The 21,820-nt window shown below is 37.8% G+C and overlaps 1 protein-coding gene across 1 annotated transcript; it reads right to left on the bottom strand.

The window, feature by feature from the left end:
* Positions 1-185: 185 nt before the first annotated feature.
* On the bottom strand, positions 186-21,340 carry xkrx (XK related X-linked). Its single transcript, XM_088344523.1, has 3 exons — positions 20,544-21,340; positions 8,697-8,956; positions 186-4,830 (listed from the first exon to the last, which is right to left on the bottom strand). The coding sequence occupies exons 1-3, from the start codon at positions 20,870-20,872 to the stop codon at positions 3,980-3,982; spliced, it is 1,440 nt and encodes a 479-aa protein (XP_088200649.1). The 5' UTR covers positions 20,873-21,340; the 3' UTR covers positions 186-3,979.
* Between the last annotated feature and the right edge of the window lie 480 nt (positions 21,341-21,820).

Raw genomic sequence — 21,820 nt, forward strand, 5'->3', positions numbered from 1 at the left:
CACGTTTCCTCACGTACAAGGAAATAAAACACAAATGTAAATGGCAGAGTGGAATTAGGCAAACAAAAAAGGTGCAGTATTCCCTATCGGAGCGGAAGGACGGCATTCCGATGAGTTAGGAGATATGAGGAAGTGTGAGAAGATGTATAAATAGCAGCTTAGGGATTTATACTCAATGCTTACAGACAGTTGCTTTTATTGAGATTTCAAGTCAACCATAAAGTAGTCAAGGCACTGGAAACAAAACAAAAAGTGAACATTTGGGTGAAGAAATCCAAATAGAAGTCCATTAGATGCTGAAATGTTCATTTTCTTCGAACAGTGTCAGGTAAACAGAATGACATGTATCGTTTTTTCCCCGAACTGACATTCAATTCTCATCATTCACAAAATACTTGTGATATTTGGCTTTTGAGAGTGACACTTTAAAACGTCTCGAAAACACAGAATGACCTTAGTTGAGGCATGTCAAGCATACGCCCCGGGGCCCAGATCCAACGTGAAATTCTATTAAGTTATGATTTTTTTCTTTAAATAAACACAAATCAAATGGTCCTTCCTGCCGCAAGAGGTCAGTAAAGGTGTAAAAACGATGATGTCCAGTCTGTTTTTATGTTAAAGACAATATTGTGCAGTGTTTTCTCAGCTTCAGTAAGCTCAGCTTACTCAAACTCTTATTTCCCCCCTTTTTTTTATTTCAAAGCCACATCACAATTAAGGCAAGCATATTTTTATTCTTAGCTCTGACTTCAGTTTATGTTTGTGATGTTTGTGTGGAGTTGGTCCAGACGTAAAGCTCCATTTACTCAATCATTATAATAAAGACACTTTTCACACATTTAATGGCAAGTGTTTTTACATTGTTTGTGAAGAAATTGGTTGTGCTTGGAAAATATCCCTTTTCATTTGTGATTATAATTTGTCGGATAGGCTGCAAATGTAAGCTGAAGGATATTGCATAGTACTGAAAAACAAAGCGAAATATTTGGCATTGATATTTTAACTGATCCGGCCCCCTCGCCAAACTTGACATGCCTGCCTAAGCAGGTGAAGTATTTGTCCTCCTGTGCTCCTGCATTGGAGAAAAAAATACAAATAAGGACCAAACTTCTCAAAGTTGTCTTTCTTCCCTGCTTCAATCTGTCGATCACGGTTTGTTTTTACCGCGGAAGTCTGTGTGTTTTTGTTTTCCCACCGTAAACCAGTTTGAAGAAGGTGAGGCCTCTGTCACAGCTGGTCCATGCAGTTCGACAAGCATACTGGGAAAACTGATTGATTTGACCTCATATCGAGAGAATGCAGGAAGAAGGGCAAAGTGAGTCAGCCCACTTTTTGTCTTGCATCCCTCTCACACCTGCTTTGGTAACGGTCCACTCTCAAGGCTTTCTTTGTCCACATCGTAAGGGGGTGCAAAATTCACTTGAGGTGGAAAGGCAACCAGAATAGTTCTCTGACACATTACGTTTTTTTTCGTAGGTACACCTGCACAATCGAAAAGCACGTTGAAAGGTTGCAAAGAAAAATGCTCAGTTTTGATGTAAATGACAGTATTGTTGGTAGTCTCCGGGACTGCATCATATGGAGCTGTTTTTACGCTGTAAAAAATACAATCTTGGCCCATAGGCAGAAACCTTTGCTTATTTTAAGCACAAGTTTTCTCATTTTGATAATGTTTACACTATTTTTTAAGTAAATTAGAACACACACGATTTAATAAGCAAAACTGTCTTATCTGGGAGATAGATCATTTAGTTTATCTGAGGTTACTTTTTTTCGCATCTTGAAAGTAGAAAAAAACGTTTACTACAGACTAAAAAGTAAATTCTTATACCATTGGCAGCAATTTTTTGCTCATTTTAATTATTATGTTACTTTATCTCCTAAATAAGAAATATACTCAAATAGGTAAAATAATTAAGCATATGGTAGACTTTTTACGGTATGTCTCTCCCCCCCGAGATTAGAAAAAAATACTTTAAAATGAAAAAATGTACAGTCCGCATGATGAGGCAATTTTGCTTAAGTTTACATTTTCTTCTTTACAAGAAAACCAAGTATAATTTCTCTTATTCTTAGATAAAAAGAGCAGGTTTTTCTGCCAAGAGGGGAAGAATGCATTTTTTGCAATGTACAATAGGCAAAATTATCTCCATCTGCGAGAAAAAAAACCGTATTCTAAAGATGTTTTGGGGAGTGTTTTTCTTGTCATGAAACAAGAGTGGACATCTTAAAACAAGAAAAAACAATTCTGGAAAATGTATTTTGTTCTGTAATATTTTACTGGTTGGTCCAAATCTCTGAGTTTACTGGGGCTGATTCTGATGGATTGGATTCCCTCACAGTGCCTGCCAGGGAATCACAAACCACAGAAATAAAAAGACTGAAAACTAAGCTTCATGTGTCAAAGCACCATCATTTTTTCTTTCAGTGCTACTGAAAACATGCATCTGAATTTCATTTGCATTCATTAGGAAGGACAATATAACTCCCAAGTGTCAAAGAAGCACATTCAGATTGATGTCCTTGATTGATTGAAAATGGCATTCGAAAGGGCATGTTGTTTGGGTTTATCGTAACGGAAACCGCTGTGACACAACCATCAAGCTGTAACATTATGATCCCACACAAATAGCATAATCCTCAATTTTCATTCAATAATTTCCTAACACTTTTCCAAGGCAGATTACGAGACTGTTAATTGAATTTTTGTCAATTTCACTTGATTGGTCTGAAATTCGTAGATATTAACTTACAGTAGTACGTTTTTTAATCATGTAAATATTCCCGCAAATAATAAATAATATAAACGTAATAACAGCACTGTGCTACATTAAACAGGTCAAGATTTCCAACCAACTCTAAATTCATTACAATTGCTTCTTTTGCATAAAAGGCCACAAGATGGTGCCGAAGCCCTGCTGAAATATTTGATCCAGTCCCAGCCAACAAATGACCTATTTTGACGTGATACCCAAGACAACATTTGTATGAGGGGCGGGGAAAGTTGCATTTTTTATAGAGAATAAGCCCAATCTTTGCCAAATGTTGATTTGCGAAAACTGATTTAAGTTAATTAAAATGGGGAATTCCAAACTCACTCTTTTGAATCATTAGCTCAAACTGAATACTAACACACAAACTAATGTTTCATCCCAAACTGTGCAGCCAGATATTAAATATGTACCTTTTATATAATATACTGCAAGAAGTAATTATTACCTTATTAGCAGTTGCTCTTTTTGAACATCATGTCAAGATTTTTTTCTCACTATCTTTCCTTGTAAAATAAGAAAAATAATATGCAAAAAATGAGTTGTATTGTCTTTCAGTAAACGGCGGAAATTTGTGCATTATAAATATTTTTCTTACATAAAATAATCTAAATGACTTCTCTAAGATGATTACTACATCTCATGTTTATAATGTAGTCCTGCCCGCAGTTGACTGGGATGGGCTCCAGCACCCCCGCAACCCTACTGAGGATAAGCGGCGCAGAAAATAGATGGATCTGAAATATTCCTGATGATTATTTTACTACATAATTAATAAATAAACATTAAAAAAAAAAAAAAAAAAAAAAAAAAAACTTGACCAAATGACCAAACATTTTTGCCACTGGGTAATGATGTGTTTGGTATTTCTTTTGACAAAAAGTTAACCCCAAATCTATTTTTCAAATGAAAGGAAAATTTGGGATTGTTTTACTGGAATTGGACCCAATAAATGACTATTGGTTTCAGTAGGAAGGTAGGATTTCAGATATGAGTGACTAGTGTCAGATTTAACTTCCAGGCACCACTGTTGGAGATAAATAAATTCCACATTTGATCCTGCCACTGGCATAATTAGATAGATTAAATCAATACATCATTCCATGGTGAATAAATATTTTCAGCATTCAGGAGAATTTATATCCTTGCATATCGTTCACTAGAAATCATAGCTTCAAGAAGGTGCAGGTGTTCCTACTAGCGCAATCTCAGCCATATTCAGTGATGTCGTCCAAGATGGACGTCTCCTGCTGATCCACATCAGTGTTAAAGTTCTGCTGGTGCAAGAGCTCTTCAGGCTCATCAGGCATCAGCACCATGGTGGCGGCGGTGGAGTAGGACGTGGCCATCTTCCTGCCCCGCTCAGGATCCTGGCCAGTTCTCCGGCAGCAGAAGATGCAACGCAAACAATCGTGGACGTTGTGCCGGAAGAGACTACGGCACGGGTGGAAGAACTGATAGAAGAGCAGCATGAAGAACACGGCCAGGCTGTAGCAGATGAGCAGCTGCACGGCCAGCAGCGGCGCGCACACGTATTCGTAGAAGTCCGACTTAAAGAAGTACCACAGTGTGATGAGGAGAAGGTTTTCCACAAAGCGAGCGCCATAGTAGAGAGCCAGCCGGCCCCAGCGTTGCTTTCGGTCGATGAGCTCGCCGTGGCTCAGGTCCAGCTGCACGGCCGACCAGCAGAAGACGTTGATGCACGCGTAAAGTAGTGTGAAAAGGCACAGCACCACCACCGTGCCCATCTTAGAAAAGTTCTTCTCCACGTCTTTGGCCAGCGAGCCCTTTTTGGCCCAGAATTCGGCCCAGGGCAGGAAGAAGAAGAAGAGCAGGTTGGCCATGCCCACCAGGATGACCCAGTGGGTGAGCGCCGTGCTCATGAGGACCAGTGCGGTGATACGCGTAGTGATCTCCAGGCCTCGCCACAGGATCATGCATAGGTATGCGGGGGGCCGAAAGCGCACCTTGTAGTCATCGTAGCGGATCTGTATTGCAAGGACACTGCACACCAGGGCTCCGTAGATGATGGAGATCTGGGTGATGATCATTAGAGTCACTGCAAAAAACACACATAATCCAGAAGTTGTGTTAATTGATTGCTTGACACTTGATTTATTTTTACAATGTCTTATTCTCCTGATAGGACATTGTAAAAACTGATGTGTTGGTCTGAAAAGTGGGAAAACTTAACAGAAATATTCAACTTGCTTCCACAGAAAAAAATAACCAATAATAATTATTCATTTAAATACAGTAAAAAATACACCCTTTTATTCACTACAACGTTTCTTCACAAGCTGACTTGATTTACAATGTGGATCACCATACATAGCGGCCACGGCACCAGGTAGCCTGCAATTGTCACCTAGATAGCCCATTGTCAGGTTCTGAAAATATTTTACCACTGCTTTGTCATTGTGATTTTTCAGTAAATTTGAAAGTGTAAACAATACTTAAAGGTGGGCTGCGTCTTTTGAGGTGTCCTTTGAAAGTCTAAAGTAGAATATTTTATTGTTAAGAATGTGTTAACAATGCCATACTGCGTTCAAAGAGTGTTAATATTTGTTCACCCCTCGTGCCCTACCTGTTTTTATCTTACTTTTATCTGAGGTGTTACGACACCTTAGGAAACTGGAAAGGGGAAAGGTGGGTAGAGAGTGATTTCATGCTCATCCGTGCAATTTTCTGTTAGTGTAGCCAAAAAACAGTGGGAGTAAGAAAAGGACCGTTTCAGAATAGACCAAACGCCAACCCAGCCCCCCCAAAAAAGTTGAAAGAAGAGTGACAAAAGATCTGCAATCATGACCTTAAGCCAGGAAATGGCAGCAGAAAATAACAAAATTTTGAATTGCCAACACCATCGTTAAGATTTACAGAAAGTATTTTATATTGATAGTATCTGTTTTGTAAATGGCATAGTATAATAAATCATAAACAATTTCAGAGGCTTTACATGAACAATTCTCAGGGTTCCTACAGCTTAAAGAGAGTTCAATTCAAGACTTGCTAAATGCCTTGTGAAATCAAATTCAAGACCAAGTTGACAATTGGGAAAAAAAAAAAAAAAAAAAAAAAAAAAAAAAAAAAAACAACAACACGAATTACACGCAATTTAGACATTTTTTATTTTTTATTTAATTGATTTTATTGAATCACATCTTGGTCCAGTTGAAGACTTTGCATCTGAAAACCAGCCCTCTCCAAAGTTTTAGACATGAAAAACATTAAATAAAAAATATTATTTACAGTACACTATTGATATTCAGTCAAACCTGGCAGATAATTACTAATTCCAAAGAACTCTTCTGCTTCAATCATGAAGAATTTTTATCATGATGCATGAAAAATTACATTTTTAATTAATCTTTTTAGTTCAGACAAATATAAACCTTTAATGTGTTTGTATTTTTAAGACTTCCGAAAATTGGATTCAAAACCTTTCAAAGACAATTAGGGCCTTATTTTTAGAAAAAATGAATTCAATGCATTTTAAAACTTTTCAAGGATCCGCGGAGACCCTGGATTCTTCATAATAACTCTTGGCCTATCGCCTACATACAGCATGTGATCGCATAGTGGCCTTTTTTCAAGGAAACAATTTGGGACAATTTGGACCGGCCAATCCACCTGAAATGCATGTCTTTGGATTGTGGGAGGAAACCGGAGTGCCCGAAGAAAACCCACGCAAGCACGGGGAGAACATACAATCTCCGCACAGTAAGTCCGGTAGCTGGATTTGAACCCATACAGGAGGTTCCCAAGACCTTAGAACTGTGCCGCACACGCGCTAACCACTGCGCCGCCGTGCTGCCCTAAAACAACTTATTCCAATACTAATTCTTTTCAACATACTTTTAATTAAAACATTATCTCCTTAAGTGCAGATTAATAAACTTCCCAAAAGGCACTTTTATTCCTCTGTGCCCTGGTTAATTGTCAGGTGTGTCCTCTATTTGAGTAAATTGAGTGTTGCTGCCGCACCTTAACACCATTGATGATTCGATAATTTCATGGTTGGTCGTATAGAAAAATGATCCCAAAACAGAATGAGATTTTGATGTGATTCAAAACAATTTTTTTCAATTATTCAATCACGCGCCGATAATTCCACCCAGTTCAAGTGACAAAAATAAAGACCAAAGGATAGTCAATCCAAGATGCACTTTGTTGATTGACGAGTTGGTCGGGTAACAGGTTAGGCTTTCACAACAACCTAACCAAGTTAACAATCGAAAACTGATGACCAATTGTTAACAGTTACAGTGAGTCTTATCGTGTATTAGAAAAGAAAAATACCAAATTTTCATAGCAACATCAGTAAACTGGTCACCGAGTAATGACATTACTTAATTGTGGGTAAAATGTGGACAAACCCGATCTTTCACTCCTACTGTACGATTATATGTACTCTGTTATTACTTGTGCCGAAATATTTCATAATGAAACATGCACAATTAGCTCTAGGGATCCTTTTAATAAATGTATGTGATATTATGGATGAAACGTCAGCGTCACATAAAAAATTCTAAAACTGTATTGCAAGGCTGAAAATGGGCTGTTCTCAAGGGGGTGTGGCAACTGATCTTAAGAGTATAATCATGTTGCAAAACATACAGTGAGGCATTGACGTAAACCTTCTTAAAAGTTTCCATGCATATTTGGCATGTTGTCAATCAGCTCTTTATGAGAAAGATGAAGTTCCTCCTTGAGACTAAAAGACACAAACTCAGAAATTATTTTAACTTCAATATAATTCTACTAAAAATAGCTAAAGCAATTAGGTGTCGGACTTGAAAACATAACATAAATTCAAAAGTAAAGCAATGCGGAATTCACTCAACGCCGTCTTTCTGTCCCAAAATACATAACATTATCGACATTAGATTTTTTTTTCTCAACGCCCACAGAAAACATTTTGATACAAATCAGGAGGCGAAACATAAAACAGAGGTTTATGTCAAGTGAAAAAAAAATGGATCCATACTGCAGTATATGGATACAAAAAGGTGTTGCTCTCATCCCTTCATCATGTAATAATTTAAGTTACACATACAAGAATAGTAATGCTTTACTTTTGACGATATTACAAAGCTAAATTAAACATTTCCTCATTCACTGAATTTTGACATTGATTTATTAAATGCCGCTGATGGCTATGACAGTAACCGTGTTGAGACCTGGACTGACACACATATACAAACAAACAAAATAAATAAATATAGGTAAGGTCTGACCAACAACCTGCTCATCTTATTTCAACCTATACTTACGACTAAGGCTGGCAGATACTCTTTTTATAATGTCTGACACTGCAGAGGTAGCAACCAGGCAACACATACAACAATGTCTGCAGCCAGCCTGCACAGCAATCTACCACTACACTTATTACTGTAACTAAATACCCAAAGTAACTAGATAACCTAAGTCTTTTAGAATAAAATTGATGAAAGCGATCATTAATAAAAACTTCATGTGCTGAACTGGAAAAAAACCAAAATGTTTCTGTATTTGTTGAATAAAGCTTTGTTTAGTTAGTAAGCATATTTATGTATGCTATTGAATACATTTTAGATATTTAGGAGATTGGTCTGCAACCATTTCTAAACCATGGGATAAGCAAAAAAATAAGGCGATTTATTTTCTCTTTTTTTTTCCTTTGCCACCCAGTGACAAACAACCCATGGCCCGGGACCGGTCTGTGACCCTGTGGCTGTTGACCACTGTTTACGATATTATTTGGATACATGGTATTCCTTAGAAATCATATTGTTCATATCATCGTCAATCCAATTACTATTGCCTCACTTTTACTCTTCTACAATTGTGAAATGTCAGGTTTCCATGTATGAGGATACATAAATGTCACCTGCAAATGACAAAGCTTCATTTGTACAGTGAAAACTATTTAGTTGAGATTCTTACATCGGATGGGGAGGATGTACTTCTCCTGGATGGTGGCATAGAGCTGAAGCGTGAGTTGAGGTGTGGAGCCCAGAAAGGCTTGGATGACGGTAGTGCGCTTGAAAGCGTTCCTGTGCGTGGCCAAGATGCGCTCAGAGCGGCTCACCTCGCACTCTGTGCGGGTGCCTTCACCCCTCTTCAAGTAAATCTTCCTGGTTATGGTCACATATGGCTCTTCCTTCCTGCCGGCTTGGAAGTACACCATCAGGGCATCAAAACACCTGAAAGACAGGGATTGTCAGCGTGCACTACTGCTTTGTAACAGAAGAGAGCAGTGTAGCCCTGCTCTCGGTTGTATTAATCATGAAGGCTTTTAAAACTTTCATGATATTGAGAAAGGACTTTTTAATACTATATATTGGTACAATATTGTTACAGCAAATTCATAACCTTTTTTGAAATGTATTGACTTTATTAAAAATAAAACTTATGTTGAAAATAGGATAGACTACTGTAGTCTTTATTGTCATTTATACCAACAAAGAGAACATTGTTTGCAATGAGATCAGACATTCCGGGATAACAAAGATAATTAAGCAATAAGAACTTAAAATCGAAAAAGGAGATAAAAGATTGTCAGGTTTATTGAGCAAAATATCCACAAGGTATTGCTTGGAGACTTGCCTAAGTCTTAAGTGCAATTTACTTTCGTAACAATAGTGCAAAAAATGAGTGTAATTTCATTTAGCAGCAAACCCATTTTTCAAGTATTCATTATCTGCACCACTTATCCTCAGTAGGGTCGCGGGGGTGCTGGAGCCCATCCCAGCTTTCTCCGGGCAGTGGGCAGGGGACACCCTAAATTGGTTGCCAGCCAGTCACAGGGAACACGGAGACAGACAACCCCCTTGCTCATTCACACCTAGGGACAATTCAGACTGGCAAATCAACCTGACACGCATGTTTTAGGTATGTGGGAGGAAACCGGAGTGCATGGAGGAAACCCACGCAAGCACGGGGAGAACATGAAAACTCCACACAGGAAGATTCGATCTCATGACCTCAGAACTGTGCCGTGCTGCCCCATTTTTCAGTACAAGTGAAAAAATATATTTTTCACAGTGTTGTGCCCTGTTTAAGGTGGTGATGGCCCTGGGGAAAAATCTGTCTCTGAGCCTGTTAGTTTTTGTTTTATGGGACCTGTAGGAAAAAGGCCGACTAAGATAAAATAATTGAAATAATATGAGAGACATCTTCATATACAGTTGACAGAGAATTTTGCAATTTTAAAATATTTTTTTAGCATTCTTTATGACTAATCTTAGGAAATTATTTTTTAGAAAATAATGCACACACACACATACATATACACATATATATATACATATATACATATGTATATATATATACACATACATATATACATACATATATATACATATATATATATATACATATATATACATATATATATACATATATATATAATTAATTTATTTTAACTTTTTTTTCTAATAAAATTAAAACAATAACATCCAAAATATGTAATAGTTTCTAAAAAAAAAAAAAAACTATCCAAATCTGTCAATAGATTCCCTTTTTTTATATATAGTCCAGTGTCCATTAAATGAATATCAGCAAGTCATGCTTGGAAGTAATTGAGAATAAACTCTTGTGGAAAACTGAATGGAACAACTGTAAATAAAGGTCAATCCCATTACTTGCCCCTAACATCAATTTTACTCCTTACTCTAGCACTGCGCATTGACGATGAGGCAAAAATAGACCTCCACAAAGCATAGTGAGAAGTTAGAGAAGGGAACATAAACCCCTTATCACCAAGTCAGGTCGGGGTGCCATAGCTTCGCCCTAGACACACCCCTCAGCATGGAATAAATCATGGGAAGGAGTGAAACAATAATATGAGTTTATGCTGTGTATTGTGATGGAATATAAATGCCTACAGAGGGCCTGCAAGACAAGGAAAAGGTCAGAGATGAGGGAGGTGGTTGTGGGGAAGCGGAGGAAGAAAAAACAAGAGTGAAGCACAATACTTGTGTCTCGACAGTTTTTTCTTTTGCAAGCTAAACTTAAAAGTTTACTGTTGCAATGTTTCAATGCTAGTTTTGTGATGATTAAAACTAAAGACAAAAAAGTGGGGGAAAAAAAAAGTTTGCGTCTCCACAAATGGACCTCAACATGATGACAGATCAACCAGGAAGTACAGTCCCAATTCATAGAGGAATCGTTACCTTGCCCTCACCAAAGAAGATGAAGTGGGAGAGACATTAACAACAGAAAGTGGAGAAGTGGAAGAGGAAATAATGGGATTGGACCCAAGGAAATTGTGTATGTTATGATTGAACGATTGTCCTCTACTACTGGACATTTCGTGTTGCCTTTGGAAAAATAGCTTAGTGATTAAAGCATGATGTCATACTTGCATTGTGCAATAAGATGACCAACCTCAATTCTAAGACAAGTGCTTTTAATTCGTTAAATGGACATTGCAGGAAAAGTGTACTACAAAAATCAAAATTGTAAACACTTTGTTGTATTTGAACAGTATTAAATCAATAAGCCCTGATGATACAAATGGATTAAGCCATGGCATTTGCACACAAATCATTTTATTAAAACATTAAATTTTAGAATTTTAATAACTAAAACTATGCCACAGGATTCCAGCGCCTCATTGTTTAGTAGATCCCACTTGCGCTGGTGGTTTATGAGTCTCTAGGCTTCATGCGGATTCAGGTTTAAAGAAAAAATGAATAATCTAGGTTTATACATTTTACAGCACAGTATTGAGATAATCTCCATTTGAGGCATTATATTTAATGTAATGACGTTTTGCAATTCATAGTTAGTATGGAATTTACATTTCGGTTAAGAAGATCCAAAAATGTGTTAACCTTAAGTACAGTATTTTGCAAATAATAAAACGCACCTGAGGTTCCACCAGAGGGCAACCTGAGGAAAGAAAACAAACTTCTCCCCTGAGACCAGAACAGAAAACGTCAAGGGTGTGGCCCTATAAACATTTTCAAGGTGAATGCACTCTGTGCTAAGTTTTAGGACAAACAGTGCTCTTTTCATTTGCTGGGAGGCAGCTTACAGTATCCCAAAACTTCTGGCTTGGCAGCTTTTCCTAAAAACAACCTCAAGCACAAGTCTGAAGTGAGGATTCTTAGGGTGTCGTCTCACATCACCGTGCTGGAATGTTTAACAGAGCTGCTGACCTGCTGCTAAATTCGCAGTGCAAATGTGACACAGTGGTCCTTGACCCAAATGTTGGTAACTGACAGTATGCAAACTCTTATCAGTATTCTCCCCTCACAGACTAATAAAAGAATTTGTGTGCTCTAGCCAGTGGAACCTTGTGGCTCTCTGGAACCAACTGAGCAATATCGATGAATACATTAGGACAGGGTATTAATAAGGTGATTTGCTTTTTTGGGCTGCGTCACATCAAGCAGAACACTAAGTATCTTTGTGCCGTCATTCTTATACAGGAAATTCTTTCAACAGCACTTCAGCAATATCATCCTGTTTGGGATCATGCCTATATTCAGGTCTCCGGGGAAGGAAGGCAGTAAGAAACCAAGAAAATATTTGCCTGTTGGGACAAGTTGAGTGTGACGGAGGTTAAGTCTTGCTAGGGAGAAACTTTGTGGCAAGTTTGGCAACTTAAGGCATTGCACTGCTAAAAAGAATGCAAAAAAAACAAAAATAGCCACACTAACAAAGGTGAATTCTTACCCCATAATCAGTATAACTTTTTGTTTCAAGATATTTTGTCCTATTTAATTGAATCTAATATTATAACACATCCATAAACTAATCAACATTGTCTTGTCTGGCAAGTTTGTACATTTTTAGAAATGTTTTCTACAAAGGTTAGAAAAAACTGCTTAAATCTAGCAGACGTTAGTTTAAGATAAACCGAAAACAAGTGCTAAAAAGCACAAGGCAAAATACCCACCACGGAGACTCAAAGGGACCAAAGAGCATATTTTTCTTCTCATTTTTGCCCCAGCATTTCGCGAAAAAAAGGGAAAATGAGAAAAAGAAAAACAAGGAAACAATGAAAAGAAACAAGGAAAAAAGGGGGGAAGGACAAGAAGAAAAAAGGGAAAAAGAAAAAAGGAAAAAAAGGAAAACAAAAGAGAAAAAAGCAAGAAAAAAAATAGAAAAATGAAAATAACAAGGATTCAAATAAAAAACAATAAAAAGAGAATAAAACAGTAAAAGAAGAAAAAGTAAAACCAATAGGAAAAGAAAAACAAGAAAAAGAAAAACGGCAACAAAAACTGGAAAAACAAGAAAAAAGAAAAAACAGACTTTGGGGAACTAATAGTAATATCATCAAGGTCAATTAGACAATTAGATTAGCTGCCTTTTAGGCGAGACTGTTTGAATGATAGTTCTTGTATTTTTGCTTACCATTAAAATCCTTTTTCTGATGAACATTTTTTTTTTACCACTAGGATAAATAATACATACACACTGCCCCTTTAAGAAACAAAAAGGCACACTGTGGATAACAGTGACGGCAATGGACGTTGCTTTAACTGCATAGATTACGTTAAACATATATAAGAAATAAGAATGTATACTTTAAGAGACAGTGTGTAATATTTAGCACTCCCTAGTTGTAAAAAAAAATCGTAATTCATTTAATTTTCATTTAAATAGGCAAAATTTTCTGCTACAGGACCAACATTTTTTTTTGCAGTTGAATCGCGGCAGTGTTCACAATGGTCCATTATACGCCTGTATGAGATACTGAACTCAGGAAGAAAGGCAAGACAAGATGCTGGGCCCAGAATCTTCACTAAATTAGATGACTATTGCTGACATTCCATGATAATCTACATATACAGCTTTGAATCATTAAACTCAAGAAAAGGGAGAAGGAAGAAATGAGATGTTACAAATGGTGTCAAGTGACCACTGATAGTGCATGACATCCTGTTATGCTTTGCAGAATTCAAGATTAGGGAAAATACATTAGAACCAGAGTTAGCGCACATACTTGCAGGAAACACATTGACAGTACGATATGCTGCTTGATGCTATTCATATAAACCTACCAGAACACAGTAGATGGTAAGTTACTGACATATCACATGATCATCCAACAATGCTCTCAAAGGGCTTTACGTGTTGACCATTCATTGACCTGATTGACTGATTACGTAATGAATATGCAGAATGCAAGATCGCATTAAACTTTACCCCGTTTCTTTTGTCCCAATTTGGTTGTATTCCTTATGTTTAGAAAAACCTAACACTGTAAAGTGTCTCAAATACTGCTTTTTCCAGTCCATCTTGCTTAAGGACTGGTGTAGGCAGCCTGGTCTGAATGCAAGCGGCAGTAGCTATGGTATCTGCCCAGTACATGTTTTGCAATTTCACATGTGGCAGCATGCTTTAAACTGCTTGATTAATGTCCTGTTTTTCCTATCTGCAACACTGTTTTACGGCAGTGAGTTAGTGTACATCATTAAGCTTTCGAATATTCTCGAAACTCCCCAGACATCTGCTCACTGTGTTTCTTACAGCTTTGCAAAATTTCAACATATTTAATCTATCAATTTCACAGAATATTTTCTCCACCTATAGATTTTGTCTGAAAAAAATCCCTGGCTGAGTCTTGTCTCTCGTATAGCTCTCTGGACAGTATCTTTCTAACATCTTTCACTAAAAGGAACATCTATTTTGTGGAGAAGTCATTTCCTTCTCCTGTTCTTTTAGTTCCTTCAATTTGGTGATATGTCTGCCACAAACAAGCTACTAGTGTAAGTCTATAACAGAAATGAGTATTCGCCTGATGATGTCAATTGATCATTTGAGCTCCCATTCAAAAAAAAAAAAAAAAAAAAAAAAAAAAAAAGGACTACCGGAAACGTTTTCATTTGTGTAGCAGAGACTTGTTAAACCCTTTTTGTGGCTGCTCTCACATTCCTATGTTCAGATTTGCATTTCCATGGGCGACTACATTTCTCTATTTGAAAAATCTATTTTCCCTTATTTAACAGTTGACTTTGTCCATTGTGATGGTACATAGATAGTTCACACGAGTAAATAAAACTTTCATAACAGCAGTCTGAGCCTAAACGTAATCAATAAATCGACACAGGAGCGAGATCTTAATACTGTCACATCCTCACACAACTGCACAAAGGAATACATCGGCTAAACAATACAATTGACGGACGTAATTTCCATGAGTAATCAGGTGCCCAACAAACTACAACATGACGCACCATCAATAGTCACTACCAGTACTAGATACTTCTACACGATCACAGTGGTTAGTGCTAGTGGTTTGACCAAATTATCAATGATCAACATCATTTGAGAAAGCGGAAAATTGAGATATAACTTATCACACTTTTTCAAAATTCAAGAACAACTATCAAAATGTTGGCATACAATTATCATGCAATAAAGGGTATACCGTACTGTATTTTATGAAAATATTCCCTTAAGTAGTGCAGATTTAAGAAGAATGCAGGAAATTCAAATGCTGTGGGTGGTATACATGGCAAAACTGAGTAAAGCAACTTGACGCACTATGCCATTCTACTTAAGGGAAAAAGAAAAACTTTACATTGCACTTGTAGTTTTATTTGGAATTACTCAATATAGTATTGGGCCCCTTACTGCAGCGGCTATTTGATTTGCGTGGTCAGGAGCTCGGCCATTAAATCATCCCCAGTGTAGCCCAGGAAGCCAACATGCAGCAGAGGCAATGTGTTTACACTGGCTGGAGATAAAGCAGAAGAAGCTGAATACAGCACAAATGCTACTGTGCTGCGGTATGTGTGAACACTGTCTAGCCTTTGTTTCATCGTAATGCCATGCAAAGTGATATTCATAAGTAGTCATGTTTATTGTCCAAACATGCCATTGATGCTTGACGTGTACCCCCCTTAAAATCTGGAAAAAAAAAAAAAAAAAAAAAGACATTGCATTCTGCACTTAAAGCAGTCTGGCTCCATGTAACCTTAGTTAAGCTTGGTTGGTCATGGAATATCTAATACAGTATATCACATTTGACATGTATTAATTTGTTTCTAAAGTTTTAAGATATTTGCTAAAGATTGTTGCACTTTGTAGTCTAACGTGAGCCTAATAACACTTTCCGTGTTGATTTAGTGTGAAAAAAAAACCCCACAGCCACACCAACACGAGTAAACAAAATGTAGGCAAATCAAAACTCAAAATGTCAGGTTTCAAGTTCAGAGAGTGAATGAGATCACTGCAGTCAGGCCTACATCCGCCAAGCGGATTATTTTTCTTTCCATGACAAGTTGACCAGTTACCTTCAGAATAAAACGCTGCAGGGCTATTTCTAGACAATTATCCGATTGGCGTATTTAAAATTAAGAGCATTAGCCTCACAAAAGGGGACTTTCTGGAAAGGGTCATCTAAAATTATTGCCATAATAAATATGAGGCATTGTGCTTATGAGATAGGGAAAGCTCATTATTTCAGGGTGAGTGAAATTCAACAAAATTAACGGTAAAGTACCCAGCAGTGGCTTGTGCTGATTTACGACACGTTTTTGCAGCATTATCACATTGAATGTATACATTAAAAATGAACATGATATAAAAATAAAATTAACCCATGGCTGTTAAATTGCTAAGGTGACAAATTTAGCGGACGTCGTATAAGTCAAAAACTAATCAAACCAAATTTGGGTTAACTAAGTTTCATACTGTATGTAATATGTCACAAGTATTGTTTCACACGATTGTCGTCATGTCAGGATGTGTAAATATGAGAAGAGGATTGCTGTATTTCTTGCAGAACTTTAACAGCAACACTAAGTCTGTTATTATTGCATCATGTTAATATCAACTGGTGCGTGGGGGAGGTGCAAGTTGTTATAGCTAACAACTACGAGACAGGAGAAGACCTTATTGCACAACTTTCCATTGAAAAAGAGGATTTCTAAATTCTCCAATTGGTGAGCAGTTTAAACAACAACAGAAGTGAAAGTGTTGGTATCACTTAAATCCGCTTCACAGTTCTTTTATGGTGGCACAGTTGAATTAATTACATTTTATTGTTAGTCGACCAGTATCACACAACAGCTTGTGTTCAACTTTGATGGTTTAAGCATATCATATGAGAGGACATTTCTTCAGCATGTGCCCTTCTGCTAGAACCATCTGGAGTGTGAGTCTTCACGCGCTGAAGAATATGCAGGTGAACAAACGTATAGTAGAAATCTGCAAATGCGGATATTTTGACAAGGCTTTTGATAGTTGAGGTTCTGCATCCGCTGTTTTGCAGATACAATTTATTTTCAATTTTTAGCATGGGGATAATAAATGAATAGATTATTTGTGGTGGTGGGAGTTGTTAGGTAATGTTTGAGGCAATTATCCCCATTTTAAAATGTTATTTTAAGGACCAACGGAAAAGAAAACTTCATGCTTAATATCAGTGTGCAAGTAAGTCCATACAACACGATTCCAATAAATTACATTAAAACAATGCACGTGCCATGAAATCAAGTGTTTCAATTTCACCTGCCTCATATTCGCACAAATAGGTCCATATTGCATTTTAAAATTTGTAAATTATGATTACAACATTTGTCACGACAATGAAGATTCGGTATCTTCTATTATTATAATGACTGCATTGAAGTCTTCTTTTCACTTCCCATAACAGAACTTCATTAGTCTCTAATGAAGCAAGAATGCTGCTACTGGGCTTTTGTCTCATCTATGCACTCTCAGCCTTTTGATTTAGGAATTCACTGCAACATTTTAACAGTCACAGAGCCTTTACTGCACAGGTTCCTCCACAATTACTTGTTCCTGGACCTCAAGAGGAGGTTTTTAAAAAGTATTTAGAACATGCTTGTTTATTCGAGGATTCCAGGAAAACCCTTTGGACATTGAATGATGCAGTGATCCAAACAAGCGAACAACGTGATTAAACACTGCACAAAACAAAACAAAAAAATTGTCTTGGCTTGTAGGCTTTGCATAAAGATTAAATGTCCTGTAAAAATATGTATTTCACAAAAGATGAAAGGAAAAAAAGGGAAGACAATCAGAATGATGATTAATTCGTATAAAAGGTGCCCAATTGAGGCTTACCACCACCGTGTTTAGTTTATTTTTGCTGTTTTTTTTAATTTCATGAAAATACACTGTTAATTCTGTTTTTCATTCATCCTGGCAAACTTACTGCCAAATCCAAACAGTTCTCTTTTTTGGACCAAAAACTCACCAAACCTTAACTTGAATTTGTGTTGTAAATAGATAGTACTGTATGATTAAGATTTCAGCAGTGGAAAATTGTGTTCATCATCCTATCAGTTAAAAAGCACTTGTATCTTGAGGTTTGCAACTTTGTTCTTGCAAGTAAAAGCAACAACCCCAGGTATATATGAATAAATAAATGGATAAATAAAAGTTAGTATTTTTAAAAGTCTAAGTTCGATTCACTATGCTTTCTTATCCAAATATGTGCCGTGAAACTGTTCTGCATAGAGGCAACATACCCCATTGTTGGGATCTCGATTGATCTATTGATTGATCTATTGATTGAGTTCTTGGAGAATGGAGAAAAACAAGAACAGTAAAGCATGACCAAGGCAGTATTGACGAGGGTGAAGCAACAAAGATACATTTAGATATCTTGTTCAAGCTTAATGACACTACGTAATGGCTTCCACCTTTCTATAAAATAACTGTCGGAGAAAAAAAAAATCATTGAGGTATAGTTATTTTAGCCAATGTATTTTTTTAAACTGTCAGTGGAATTCTAGTAACAAAGCAACAAAGACTTCTCATTAAAAAAACATTTTTACTACTGTCCTTTTCAACTTTTCCCCAAATAGACTTGTATTGGTTAGCATTAAACCTACAGCACTCCATTTTGTGTACAAGTACAGTGTACTTAAACTGAACACAAATATAAACGGACAGTTACAACCTTATTTGGCAGCAGTAGCATTAAGTGCTATTTACAGAGGCTAAAGAATACAGTAGATACCTACTGTATAAGCATTACGTTGTCTGTGTGTTTTTTGAGTGTTTGTGGTTACATATTCGCTGTGCTAGATGCTATATGTTAGCCGCTTGTACCATTTAAAACACATTTCTACGGTCACTTTTTTGTCAATTCCCATTTTTTTACCTCCAATTGTGTTTAAGGATAAATTGGACTATCAGAACAAACTGTGTCCTAATCCCAATATTAGGATGATATTGGGCCTTGATTCAGCTGTTTTAGGAAAATAAGGCAGAATCAGAAGTATCAAGAACCGTTTTGGGGGATTGGTATTACATGTTTTATGAAGTTGGGGCAGGATCGTACGTAGTCATGTGATTGGACCCAATCCAGTGTCACAGCAGTGATATGCTTTACAACTGCTATTTTCCTCAAAATATCTGCTTTCTCTTGTGGTCGAACCGAAGCATGTAAAATCTGTTAAAGGTAGATTTTCGAGGAAGTGCAAACAGGGCAAATTTTAAAACTCCCCAGTTATTGGTTTAGACATCTCTTAATCAGCGCACATGCATAACCTGAATCAATGCCATCTCGTGAGTGTTATTGTTTTTGGATGATGCAAGTGGCTCAATTTGGGACCAGGGCTGCAACATTTAGTCGAGTTTTCAACAAAAAAAAAAGAAAAGAAATTGGTGCACAATAAATTCCATTGTCTACTAATGTCGCTAGACACATTTTCCAACCGAGTGAGACATCACCTCGTGAATATAACCTCTGGTGAAAGTCACTCAAGCGAAATAGTGTGTCTTGAATGGCGTGAACATCAAGTATGCATACCAAAACTTCAAAAGTTTGGGAGCATTTCATCCTAAATACAGCAAATAAAAAGACTAATGGGAAAGTTTGCAGAGCAAACTTTTCATATCATGGCGGTACCTCAGTGATGCATTAACATTTAACAGAAAGCACGTCAAACAGTTGAATGAAACAGTCTCACTTGCATCGGTAAGATTAAAGTAACATTTTGACGACATACATTGTACACATTTTATAAGCAAATATTTGATTATAAAAGAGAGCTTGAGCATTATGCCTGACTCTGCCTGACACACATATTTGAAATAAATTGCAGTCTGAAGAAGAAACACCGGTTGTTCAAATCGTTTGATTGCAAACTGTTAAAAATATTTAAGTTCTTCTGTTAACTTTTTTTTTCAAGCATTGTTACCTGGTGAGTGGGTATAATCTATATTAGTCAATGTAACTTCCAATGCATAGCATAAAGCCAAGCCGAAAAAAAACAATGTAGTGTGCCGTTCCCCGGTCGAAATTAGCTCTAAAGAAAAAGCCTGGCTGAAAATAGTGCATACTCATCCAGTAAGTGGTGAGCGAGGCCCTGACATTGTGCCACTCGACCTCCGGGGATCGCCCTGGCGAGCTTAAAAGCCCAGCCAACGATGATGTGCCGTTCGCGTGCCAAAACGAGTCCCAAAGAGAGCTTTATTTGAACTATAACCCCTAAACGGCAAGCTTTCCACTAGCGTGTATGGCTTTGGTTTGGACATTAAACTAGAATATTGATCGCAATACTTCTAATGTCAATCACAATAAAAACTTCCAATATGGCTCGACTTGCTCAAATCACGTGACAGGAGCTATCCATACACAACAGTTGGGCATTTTTTTTTTTTAAATTGAGACTCTAAAAAACGACAACATAAAAAAAATCTGCCCTTGCTCCATTCAAACTTAAACTTCTACTGCTGTTTTGGGTCAACAATGTGCACGCATCATGTGGAGATCCCGAGATGACGTAGCAGAAAAGTGGTCTATTTCTTGTCTTTCCTTTCTTTTCTTTTTTTTTCAAATAAACCGACCTGATGATGGGCCCCAGGAGCAGCAGGTGCAGCAGGAGCACAAGCGGTCGGTCTCTGCCCACATCCCTATGGATGAAGATGAGGGTCATCTGGATTAGAACAGCCGGCAAGAGCATGAAGGCGATGGTAAAGCCCAGCCAGTGCTCGTCGTCCGTGCGATGGTAGCTACCGCAAAGCACGGCTGCGTTGAGGAGCTCCGCGCAGTACAGCGCTGTGGCGAGCACCACGCCCAGCGGTGGGCGCACTCGACTCGGGCTCACCACCACCAAAGCCTCGCTGTCCGACGGCGTAGGATCCACATAGGAAATATCCCTTTCTTGCTCCTCCATGACGACCACAAACCCCCAATTCGGATGTTTTCCGTGTTTTAGCCAGTAAGGTGCCGCGCGAATTTGAACGAAAGAATATACGAGTCCATTATATTCGCAAGAAATTCGCCTCTGTTTATCCTACTTAACATTATTTTACTTTCCTGTGTTGGACATATCAAAAAAGTCAAGTTTGGGGAAAATGCTAGAGGAGAAAACCGCTTTTTAAGGCTCGGCGAGCAGCTGTGTGTTCGCTCCGCAGCCGGCGTCCGTGCCGCCCGCTCGCTTTTTCAGTCCGTCAGGGTGGAAGTTCCGCCTCGTCCCGTCGTCAACTTAATCACAGGAAAAACCTCAGAATGTGCAATTTCTTGCTTCATTGTCCAATATATGACCTGGTGGTTTCGGTGGCAGCTGACGTGATGGTGGCTGCATGCGTTTTCAGCTGTTTCGTGGCATGCACTCGGTCGGTGGTGCTTGTAGAGCTGCAAAAATAAACATAATAACGGATGTGGAAAAGAACTCCTACTGAAAATAAGAGCGCTTAGTGTAATGTGACCATCCGGTTTCTGTTTTTTCAGACTAATATGATATTTACATACTATACTTTAAGTCGCACAACATTTTCGATAAATATAGAAAATAAAATGGGGGTTATGTTCTGGCAAAACCTTTTACAACAATACAAAACATCTTTTAGTTTATGGGAATAGTCTGAGAAAATATTACAGCTATACAGCGTCACGGTTGCCCATTGCCCTCACTTGGGCCCGTCCGTTTGGCGCCAGCTGCTGCTCGTTGCCCGATTGGCTCCCCTCCTATTTAAACAGGGTGCTCACATTCACTCCTTGTCAGTCCGTCAACGAACCTCTGCACTTGCAAGACTTGTATTTCGACTCTGTGCGGTTTCCTGCTCGTGTATCCGGTATTGACACCATCTGTCTCGTCCTGTCCGGTATCTTGCTTCAGTCT

This window comes from Urocampus carinirostris, chromosome 9 (genome assembly GCF_059441175.1).
Source record: "Urocampus carinirostris isolate Australia breed hairy pipefish chromosome 9, RoL_Ucar_1.0, whole genome shotgun sequence".
Lineage (NCBI taxonomy): Eukaryota > Metazoa > Chordata > Actinopteri > Syngnathiformes > Syngnathidae > Urocampus > Urocampus carinirostris.